At 45.4% G+C, this 11,687-nt stretch overlaps 1 protein-coding gene across 1 annotated transcript; it reads right to left on the reverse strand.

Moving 5' to 3' along the window:
- Positions 1-3,172: 3,172 nt before the first annotated feature.
- Positions 3,173-11,539, reverse strand: LOC135393901 (U1 small nuclear ribonucleoprotein 70 kDa-like). Its single transcript, XM_064624241.1, has 10 exons — positions 11,320-11,539; positions 10,901-10,963; positions 10,720-10,774; positions 10,569-10,633; positions 10,438-10,500; positions 9,549-9,630; positions 5,104-5,205; positions 4,949-5,039; positions 4,057-4,197; positions 3,173-3,984 (listed from the first exon to the last, which is right to left on the reverse strand). Exons 1-10 carry the CDS (start codon positions 11,461-11,463, stop codon positions 3,618-3,620), a joined length of 1,173 nt encoding a protein of 390 aa, XP_064480311.1. The 5' UTR covers positions 11,464-11,539; the 3' UTR covers positions 3,173-3,617.
- Positions 11,540-11,687: the final 148 nt, after the last annotated feature.

The following is an 11,687-nucleotide window of genomic DNA, read 5'->3' on the forward strand; positions in this document are numbered from 1 at the left end:
GATTGGATCATTTCTTTTGGTGTGAAGATTCCCTTGCATCACGGGTTACCAACCCCTGCGACAAGGAAGGGTAGCTATGCTAAACCAAGTCCACCGTGCAGGCGACTTTCCCAAAGCATCCGTTTGATGCGGTAAATTTCATCCTTGCCTAGAGGTAATTTGCCATTGGAGTCACTGAATAGGGTAGCTTATATTCAGGGACACTGTAGTGTCATTTTGGTAGGGTAGCGTATGTTCAGTGTCATTTTGGGGCCATTTCCCACATAGGCTTAGAAAACATCAAACGCCTATGCTTTTCTTTTTCTGTAAATCGTGCTTTCCCCTCAAAGTAGATAAGGAAACACAGATGGTGTACAAATTGTCATAATAGGAGCAGCTTGATGTTGCAACATTGACAGTCTGATTGGACACAAGTGAATGCTGCCCATCAATTACATAGGAGGATACCAAGATGTTCACGTCGCCACGAGATTGTGGCATAGATGTCGTCTGCAAGTTCTTCAGCATGACAGTGAGCGTTTTGGGGAGGCAGAGCCTCATTCGTTTTGTGATTGCCATTTCGCACCTGTAGATTTTTTTTCTCTTCTTTAAAAGATGAACAACTCTGGGTCCTCAGAACGTAGTGAACTCCGAAAAAAATCCTCCAAATATGAACTCTGAAAAACCCAGAACCCTACCTATGCTCGATATTGGTGACAAAGCAGATACAGTTAATGCTGGAAAATTATTTTGTATGCATTGCGCAGTCAAGGACACCAGAGAGTGTCGTATGCTAGCACAAAATATTCTTTTAAGCCCTTCTGACTCAGAGTGCTACAATGAGGGGTCATCACTCGGGTGGTATCTGGGTCATCGCCGAATTGCTGTCTCTCCAGTCATTCTTGTGTCCACATCGACACAGTGAACGTCGTGACGGCTTCGTATGTTTTTCGACTCATGTTGCCGCGTCCTCCTCCTCCATCCAGCAACCACGTGCATGGCCTGCCTGACACTGCAGTCCTCCATACGGTATGTGACAAGCAAACCTTTTCTGCTGCCAATGAACCTGTCTCTCGCGAAGTCGCTGATCGGCACAACCAGAAGCATAAACGTGGCAACTACTACAGTACCGAAGTCAGGTGCAAGATTGCAAGGGACGCTGTAGAAAATGACATCCAAGCGGCAGCTGCCGCGCTTTCGCCCGAGTCAGGCAGGACCATCAACGAAAGCACCATTTGCTACACAAATAACCCCTAACAAGTGCCAGGGGACGTGCATCAATGCCAGCGAGGAGCCGTCTGAACTTCCACAAAATTCCTGGGGGGCTAAACTACTCCTTGGCGAACTTGACGGTGATGTTTGTCCTCATATTTGCGAGCTCGGGTGTGGTGGAATTGTGAACAAGCAAATACGTATCGCCGCTGTGCTGGGAACAGTCAGAGCCCGTAAGCCGACACTCCTGCCTGAGTACGGAGGAACTCTGGTTCTCGACAAGCCACGAACCAAGTCACTTTTACGCCGATTAGGCCTTGTCCGTTGAAAAGCCACGAAAACTGCGAGGAAACTTCCAGCGGATTTCAACCTGCTGCGAGAGAAGTTCCAGATCCCTGATGAGCTAGTGATCAATTTCGATCAGACTGGAGTGAAGCTGGCTCCTGTTTGTGAACGGGCAATAGACAAAACGTGGCGCTTCTCAAGTCTGCGTAGCTGCTTTGGACGACAAACAGGAGATCGCTGTCGTTATGTCTTCAACGCTTTCTGGTTCTGTGCTCCCTCCTCAAGTGATATACGCTGGGAAAACAGATAGGCGCCACCCTAAGGTGCAGTTTCCCAAAGATTAGGACGTATACCACACAAACAACCACTGGAGCAACGAAGAGAGCATGTTGCGCTTCGTCGATCGCATCGTCCTCCCTTGCGTCGCTGGCTACCACTCTAGGATCGGGAATCCTAATTAAGCGGCACTCTGCATCTTTCGTGTTTGCAGTGCACGGGACAAAGAATTTCCCTCTAAAGCTGTCAACATCAAGTACGTCTTCGTGCCCACTAGCTGCACTGGCGAGTTGCAGCCAAACGTCCTCATTCATGAAAAGATATTCGTGACGGCCATTAAAAATTTGTTCACCACGTGGTGTGCGGAACAGGTACGTCTGGCTCTGGATAGTGATTCGGCAACGTTTGCGAGGGCCTATTTGCCAATCACAGGACACAGACATCCTCAAGGGATTCGTGCAAGCTGGACTGTTATCTCCTCTCACAGCAGAGCAGAACTGAAAGTGCAGTATACGGGTGTGATAAATCGCATACATGAGATGTGTCGGCGACCGGAAACGAGAAACGGTAATTACCAGAAATTCAACAGGAAACGAAAATGGAAACTGAAACAAAATTGTTTTAGTTTCCACTACCAGAAAGCGAAACGAAATTCAAAAGTGGTAACGTTAACGGAAACCAAATTTGCGGGACGCTTCCCTCAGTGTTTTCGCGTTAATATGAAAATTATATATATATCCGCGCTTTCTTCCAGCCATCATTCATTCGTTAGTTTATTTTCGGAAGTTCCTTTCGTGTTGAGTCCACTGCGCAGCAAGATGGACGTGAAAGTTTTGGATGACGTGTTCTTTTTGCGCACGAGCAGAGACTTTTGAAACTTAAAGGCATGTATTTCCGCAACCTAGAGAGGCATCTATTTGCGGTGTATAAGATTCGTAACGAACTTTGCATTAAAGTCTTTAGTGTTTGTGTTCGGTGTGGCTGTCCCTTTGCATCCATTATGTAACTAGCATATCCGACATGAAAAAGCCAAAACCAGACAGTACACATTCCAGAAGAGAAACAGAAACCAGTACCGAAATTACCTCGGAAACGGAAACAAAATTCCTAGAAGGGAACGGAAACAGAAACCGCTACCGAAAATCGTCCAGAAACGGAAACAGAAACTAAAAGCAGAGTTTTTCCGTTACCAGAAACAACAATATTTTCGGTAACCAACCCTGCATATTTTTCTGTCACTGCTTCGAATATTTCGCGGGACCGTAAATTCCCGAAAAAAAGGGCATTCACGAATGTCACGAAAAAATAGGTCCTCGCAAAAATTACTACTTCTACAGTATATTGTGTGATAACAATCTCCCCAAACACTCCTAGCTGGACCACATACACCACTCGAAGGGGAACATTCAACACAACCAAACTGGGTGACTGTGTTTTATTGAACCTTTGTCCTATGAATGCAAGCGACATCTTACTCTCTGGCAGCAACACATACCTTATGAAACTTACCACAATAAGATTTCAGTACAACTGTTCGTACAGAGACCAGCTCTCAAATTTTGCCTCAACGCTTAATCTCGTCTCAACCTTCACTTCAACCCAAGTTTCGCCTTACCAAACATTACACACCCTAAACAAATGAGCACAGTAAAAAGCTAAAACTCCCCCAGGGAATAGCGCTAGCTTAAGCACGCGAGGCCCAATCAAAAGACAAAAAGAGTGCAATTTAGGAAAATAAAACTGAAACAGCAGAGAATCCAGCATCCGTTTTTCTTGAGCAAATATCCAACCCTCGCTAAAGTTTTTTGCCTGCAATATTACCAGACAGAATCCACAACAATGAGAGACAATGGGGAAAGTTCATTTCAGTTGTACTCATCAGGTTCTGCTTTGATATAGGAGGAGGTGTACATGGGTTGGTGATTTGCGTCCATGCTTTGGCTGTTGTCTTCGCTGTAGTTACCAAAGGGCGTGGCGTCATAATCCTCGCCAGTTGGAGTCTCCTGCTTGATGTCCAGACGATCGCCATTCCTCTCCGACCTGCGGTCGCCCCTGTCGGACCTACGTTTGTGCTCCCTGCTCCTACTGCGGCTCCTGCGGCGTTTGCGATCCCTGCTGCGGCTACGCCGCCTCTTCTCTGGCCGCTCCCCGTCAATGGGTAGCGTGCCCTCATCGCCGGCACCACGCTCCCGAGATCGCTCCCTGCGGCGGTCACGTCGCCGATCTTTGCTTCTGTGTCAAATGGTTAAACATCCGTTACACCCCGTTTTCCCTGATGAACCACAAGGTTGAAAGGTCACCGACCTTGAACGACGCCTCCTTTCTCGATCGCGCTCCCTGTCCCTATCGCCTCTGTCTCGGCTGCGGCTCCTTCGGCGTTCGCGATCGCCTCGGTCACGCGGCATTCGTTCATCTCTGTCTGCTCTCGGTCCCACATCACGTTCCCTTTTGAGAGAAAAGGAAGAAATTATTAGGGTTGACACAAACATATAAATACCAACACCAATAACAGCCGTGATTGTCTGTCAACAAATTCTCCAGGGGAGAACATTCGATGAATGTGTACGAAGCAGACAGCTAGGGTGGAACACAATCTCACGAAAGCTGAGAATGCAATGCGGCTGCCACAAGACGTTGTAAGGGGATCGTTCAGGTGCGAAACCTTCCAGAATTGTGCAAAGCTTTACAGACTCCAATTTCTTGAGTGCTTTATGCAACACAAGGAGACTTCTAGATCGTGACGCAAGCAATGGCAAATAAATGCCTGTATGTTCTGGGAACACAGACTTAAATGCTTCCCAATAAAACAGCAGTTGAGTGTATGTTGTGTGCTGTTTTCCCTCATGTAATTAATGCACCCTGACGATGGCACTACGTTCTTTTGTTAACTACAATGTTTTTTCGTGTTCTCCAGACCCTTGTAGCGCTGAGCATTCAACTATGGCAGCAGGGTTCTGTGCTCCATATGATATCAGGTGAAATGACAGAACACTACCGTTGCCTGCATCGTAATTCGCTGAAGAAATCAATCAGTGAAGCAATGGTGCAGTGAAACAATTCATAGAGCTAGCCTGCGCAGTTGTTTGCGCAAGCTGGGATCAAATCCCGCCTAAACCTAAGTCACGCACACATATGGCAAGCTATCAGCCAGGGACCCTATATAATGCTTGGTATGCACAAAGACGTAAGAGCTCACATGTAACGATCTTCCATTCTGGAGTCCTCACGACCGGAGTGCTTGGTGTTCACATCTGGACCTCCTCTCCGTGTGCCTCCAAGACCACCACCTACGGTTCATGTTGTGGGTTAGAGGACATTCCACAGGAAGAGAAGGAAACACAAAAAGCTTACCTAGTCGCCTGGGCAACCATCCTTTCACGGTGCGACCCCTTTCCACGTCCACGAGAACCCTCCGTCCATCGATCTTTTTCCCGTCTGCGTGCTTGTAAGCAGCTAGCAAAAGGCATCAACGACATACATTCAACGTTAGCTCGCTCGACAGCGTTTTTCGTTCCTGCTCCAGGGCTTACATTGCCCAGACAGTTGTACAGGACCCCCATTACCTCAGTAAAAGAACTAATGTTTCAGTAAAAGAACTAATGTTTCAGTAAAAGAACTATGTTTCAGTAAAAGAACTAACAGTAAATCTTTGCCCCAAATTTTGTCCTCGATGGGGAAAATGAGTCCTGGACCATGTAAGACGTGGAGCGCAACATTCACGAAAGATCACTTACCGGTGTACTTACCGGCGAAACACTAGCTTACCCTTGTTCCAGTTAGCAATTGGTTTTTGGTTTTACACACCATATAGCTTAGCCCCCTTAATACCAAATGAATGTTCCAACAATTCACCCCAATATGTAGAGACAAATCTGAAACCCCCTCGCACAGCCAAGACAAGTACAACCTTTTTTTTTTTTTCAATCCCACGGTGACAATTACTGGTCCTTTCCACATGCTCTACATTTGTTTGCTCTGCCTTTTGTATTTACACTTTAGAATGCCACTCCCAGAGCATAAATAATTCTTACAGCACCGGAAGATACATATTTAGAGGAGATATCGAACAAAACAGATTAATGGTAAACAGTGACTACCAGCATTACCACATATACTAATGCATCTGTGGGCACATCGATCAATGTTGGGGATGCACAAAGTTAAATTGGACTGGTTAGTCTGTAGGACACACTGAGACATCAACCTTGACATCCAGACAGAGCAAGTGAAAATGCTCTCCCCTCTCAGAATCCCCAGTTTGCCATTCCGAGATACCAATTATACGCTTCTAAAATTGGAGAATCACTCGTCACAACAAAACACGGTGCCTCTTGATATATCAGACTTCTCACGCTGCCCAAGTCGTCACTTGCCCAACGTCGCAGAGGAATCCGGGCATGCACTGAAGTACCAGATGTTCTTCCAGCAGAATTTCATTCCAAGAGTCCTTCCACATTGTTTCACCACACCATGTAGTGCACAAAATACCAGCTCTGTTTTACAATAGATATACCTACCACCCTCACCACTCGTATATAAAGCAACCCCGCACCATTGCCGGCAATTTAACTTCTCATTTCAAAATGGTTCATTTATTGCGTCACTTCGACGAAAATGCTTTTTAGGAAGTCACATCCCACATATACCTAGCGAGTGACTTTTTCGAGTCAAATGCCTTTCTCAGATTCAGGGGTAAAAATCTTGAGGATTTCATAGTGACCGGAATTCAGGGAGAAATCTGGTTTAACCCGAAAAAGTCACTCCCTTCACATACCTGAACTGATAACCAGAAAGTGGATGTGATGCCACACACAAAGCAGTAACGCACGCATCCAGTATTAGGCGATACCAAATCTGTACAACGATAAAGACTTCAGGAAGCTCTGATCTGAGCCAACATAATCTGCAATTGCAGACATCCGCCTTCACGAGTCACAATCTTCAGGAAACGATACTGAATTCATGTAGAAATGGGACACACAACTGTACTAATTATGCTGTACGAGACCATCATGTACCTCCACAGGCAGGTTTCACTGCCCACTGCCACCTATCTCCTGGGACAAATTAATGTGCACAGGAAATCCAAAGTGTACACCCAAGAAATCAAGTTCAGCTGACAGCCCCGTATACAACATTGAGCTCTTACCTGCATACTAAATTACACATCAGCTGATCCTTTGAAAATAAAAAAAAAATTCCCCCGCAGAATTACAAGCGCTTATTCAGTGATACAATGAAAGAGTACAAATAACCAAAACCAAAACAAAGCACAGCTATTTTGAAAAGAACAGCAACGTTTGCAAGGTTTGTCGAAGGAGCTTGGGCAATGTGTGCATGCCCCAAATCACTACAGCAAAGTTGTGCATGCTCATGCTTGACTCAGAAAGGCAAACACATGTAGTCCCGTGCCTTACCTCGAGAAAAACGCTACTGCTCACGTGTATATTGGTAACCCTTTCCTTATCTCTTACCACCTCCTGTAGATTTCGTTTCTTCCACCAAAGTTTACTCAAAAAAACACTCGATTCTCGTATAGTTTTACCATAATCATTTATTAGCTGAATAAAAAGTATGCATTTGTTACCTTCTCATCCGTGGATAAAACCTATAAAACAGGTCACTGCTCTCTGAAATGAACTGCGTGCTATGCCCTCCCGTGGTGACAAACTAGAAGCTTTACCCCGCTGCTGAATCTAACCCCGTATATGCTTTGCCCAATATCTTCCTGTTACTTTGTTTTACATACTTTCCTCGAAAGGTTAAGAGAAGAAGCTCTCACCCACCTCTACTATAAAAGGGATCCAATTTAGGGCATCTCTCCCTATGTGAGGGCAGTGATTAAAAACTTGGACAAAGAGCCTTACCCATAGACAACGCCTTACCACAGTACATACAAACCAAAGTACGATCCGAAAGAATCATATAGTGGCCCCAGAGTTTGTATATAGAGGTCGCCCAAGAGGCGTGGCCAACTGTTGGTAAGACAAGACAGAGAAGGTCCCAGTTACTCACTTGACCAACTCACAATGCCTCCACGCCACCCAAACACCCCATCCCGTGACAGACGGCAGCGGCTACGGTGCCAAAAAGTTTGGGGCTTCTCAAATCGAGTCAGCCGTCGAGGGTGAGTACCTAACATTGAGTGACGTCGAACCTTCCAAGTGCGGTGTGACGTAGCCGGTGCGTCACTGCGAGACTCACGAGGAGCATATTTCGGAGTACGGATTATCATTAGAGCCTGAAGTTTTAGGGTTTTACCCGATTCTTCCCCGAATTTGCACCCCGAATTGAAGGTTGCCTCTTTAGGGTGAAACCCCATTTTTACCAGGAAAATTGCCCTCTCTGGGATGTCTGTATAGGAATTCACCAACTTACTTGTTTGGCAGAAAAATGCAGTTACATCACCGTTTGTGCCGAACGGCTACAGTTAGTTTGAGTAACTGAGCCAGATTTCTCCCCGATTTTAGCGTAATCGAAGTTTTTTTCACCCGAATGCGCACAAATTTAGTGCGCACGTTTATTTACCCGATTTTTACCACCCGAATTTAGAAAAAAATATTCCCGAAAACTTTAGGCTCTAATTATCATTCATTTGAGCATATTTTGAAGTTGCGTCCAGAGTCGCGTAAAAATGAAACCGTAAGATAATTACAGTCGCCGTCCGATTTTATCGGACTCGGCGGGGATCGCGCAAAAGTCCGAATAATCGAGCAGTCCAAAAAAAAAAAAAAACGAATTTCGCTTCAAGATAAACTTTACTAAGCCCTAGTAGGCTGGAAAAATTTCTCGATGCTTTTCTAACACGCTTCCAGCTCTGCCTGATAACATCAGCTTCTATTTCATGAAGCGACATTTCGTCAACGTACACTGTCAGAGGCACCGCCGTCATCAAGTCCGCAAGTCGGCTTCACCTGACGTATGCGTGCTTTACGAATTTCGGATGATACCGATATTTTCCATCACCGCAAGAGAGAAATTCGCAGGTTGGGCAAACAGAGTCCGCAACATCGAGCGACGGAGCTGCTATGAAATTTTGGACGTTCTTATACATCAACTCTATGGAACCCGCGGCCGTTCCGCGAACGAGTCCGAAAAATCGGTCGGCAGCTGTATAGTCCCCACAGAGTATGAAGAAATTGCAATGCACAAAAACTCTCGGAGCCTCTTCCACAAAATGGAACCAAAGCATATGGCAGCATTCAGTACTGCAACATCTACCACTAATACCATACTTTTGTGCCCTTTAGAGAGCCCTTTAGGCATCGTAGTATAAACAAAAAATCGATGCTGGGTAGGACTTGGGTCTTCCTGAGAATTTTAAGAAAAATTTTCCGCGATCTCGTAAAAAAAAAAAAAAAAGTCTCGTAAAAACTGAGAATCACTGTCACCCGGCTCGCGCAACGAAACAGGCTTTACTCGGCGCCGTAGCCGCAGGCAGCCTGCCACGTCTACGCTTATAAATGGTCCCAGTTTATTTGTCAACATACCCTCAAAAATACAGCTTCGTGACAACGAGAAACGGTCTCTTTTGACAAGCACCAATGCAAGGACGTTTTGAACAAACCAAAAACCAGAAGAGGGGTCCGTGAGCCGGTCGGGTATGTTCGGGGGTAGAAGCCACAAGACGTAGTTTCCATGGAATGGTCAACCCCTTACCAACCAAGAGCCACAGAGACAGAGTATACACAACAAACCTCAGACCAAGTTCATCACCAAGCCATATACATAACATGTTCACACACACTATGCAAAGCAACGCCCGTCACAAGAATGTGCGCAGCTGTAACACTTACCGTGCATATCCCGTTCATGCTCATACTCTACGAATGCGTATCCCCGTGGCTTCCCCGTGATCTTGTTGTGGACGATGACGATCTGAAATTATTTCAGAGAGTCGTAAGCATCACTGCAAACTCAATGGCAGGCATTACTAATGGATAGGGTTCTTCCGTTTTCGGGTTTTATGATTTTTCAAATTCGGGGGGTAAAAATCGGGTGCTATTTGCACGCGAGAATTCGGGCGCTATGATCTCTTTTTGATATGTTATCGGGGAATTTTCGGGCGAAACGAAAGGCATGTGAAACAAGCCGCTGCTGTGATAATGGGACGAGAAACAATAATCTTTATATTTCGGCTCGGAACTGGGATAGTGAATGACCGCAGTATTCAAACACTTGCCCGAGCTCCACAAAAGTTTGTCTTTGGCTCCTGCAGGAGGGGATTATAAATGGAGGACAAACAGGAGGGAGGAGGTTGTCATAAAATAGCTCTCTTTGCTGTTATTATGAATCACTTTGCAGGCGGTTTACCTAGAATAACAAGTCGAAGGACCGTAATGATTTCGGGTAGATATCGGGTTTTACCTGAATTCTTGAAAATTTGTTCGGGGTGGGGGTGGGGGGGAACTATTGTGAAAAATCAGGTTTAACCCAAAAACAAGGAACCCTACTAATAGAAAGTAGTCTCACATTAAATTCTTATCAGCATCTAATGTAGATAATGTAGATTTACTCTACTTTGCAAAAAATCCCCAACAATACACAACGCCAATCCAACTACGCAGTTCACTCCATCCAGTTAATTTCCACACTTCGTCACTCTTCCCTGCTCATGACGATAAAACTGCCTAAACCCTAACGGTACCTCCCAAAAAAAGTGAATAAAGCAGAAGAACTCCTCACCTTCTTGATAGGTCCATATCCCTCAAATTCTCTTCTTAACTTTGACTCAGACGTGTCGTAATTCTAGAAAAAAGGTGCAGAAAACAGCTTTCAGATATCCGTTAAAGCATGTCCAACGTTGAATATCTTACCACTCTGGCCACAAATAGGGTTTTGAACGGATCCATAGTGCCCGATGGGTTGTTGGCTGGGTCCCCTACGAAAGCCAAGAACAATGTTTTCCCAACACTTCCTAAACGCTGCAGCTCTTGCGTAAGAAAACTGTGCTACAGCCAGACTTACATAACGCAATATCTTGCTCTAACTTGTAGGCGACTTGCTCTGCCTTTTCTCTTCGCTAAAGAAATGTAACAGTGAATGTCAGGTGCCAAGTGAAGCGAACACTTATTCGCTGGGGTATTGTAATTCACATAAAGCCTCGATTCTGCAAACATTCGTGTGCAAGACACAGGACGGGCATTACCTTTCTCTCTAGTCTTTCTTCGCGAGTCTCAACCCGGGTGGGAGGAGGGGTGTCCTTCGGATCCTGTGTGAAGGCAACGAGGGTGTTAGGTATGACACGAGCGAACACAGAATCAACCCTTGCGTCCTACAATATGTCCAATTTTTCCAATACGCAAGTGCCTGAAAGACTAGCAATACTCATGAAAGAAGGGATACCCTGAGTGGATACCTTGCAACTGTACTTTTCTTTTTTTGCGGCGTTCTCAGAAATTAGGCCTAAGCGTCCAGACTTTTTACTCGCAATATTGTCCACATACGGTATCTACCCTCAAATGGCCTAAACGAAATAATTTCAGCACATCGCACAGCGGAGCACCGTTAACTGTGCTGCATGGAAATTTTTTCCGTATCCTACGTGTACAAAGTCGAATCACTTACTTCGAAGAGGCTGAGATACTGCCCGACGCCAGTGTACGTTCCTGCTGCTTTTTCGTGGGGCAATTTATCTGTGGGTGGTAAGTACGGGACAGGGTCTCTCGGCGCAAATAACGCCAAAAGATTTGGCGGTAGAAACTGAGTCATTTCAGCGACTTTCTAGTACTCTGCCTCCAAGACACGAGAAACCACCATAACAAAACAGAATGTAGTGCGTGCTATGGCTATGGCCATCTTGTATTCGCTGGCCGTTCTATGACGTCATCTGGATCCGAGCAAAAAATTAGGTCATTAAAAGTATCGCCCAATCATTCTTTATGCAAAAAGTTCACATTATTTTTGCACTTGTGAAACTGTGCATTGACCTTTAG

The sequence above is a fragment of the Ornithodoros turicata genome, chromosome 5 (genome assembly GCF_037126465.1).
Source record: "Ornithodoros turicata isolate Travis chromosome 5, ASM3712646v1, whole genome shotgun sequence".
Classification (NCBI taxonomy): domain Eukaryota; kingdom Metazoa; phylum Arthropoda; class Arachnida; order Ixodida; family Argasidae; genus Ornithodoros; species Ornithodoros turicata.

Excerpts from the sequence above, each read along its gene's own strand:
- LOC135393901 (XM_064624241.1), bottom strand. The coding sequence starts at position 11,463 with ATGACTCAGTTTCTACCGCCAAATCTTTTGGCGTTATTTGCGCCGAGA. Across the intron at positions 5,206-9,548 it reads GCATGAACGGGATATGCACG|CTGCTTACAAGCACGCAGAC; the intron begins GTAAGTGTTACA and ends GCCTTTTGCTAG. Across the intron at positions 4,198-4,948 it reads AGAATGGAAGATCGTTACAT|GGAACGTGATGTGGGACCGA; the intron begins GTGAGCTCTTAC and ends TTCTCTCAAAAG.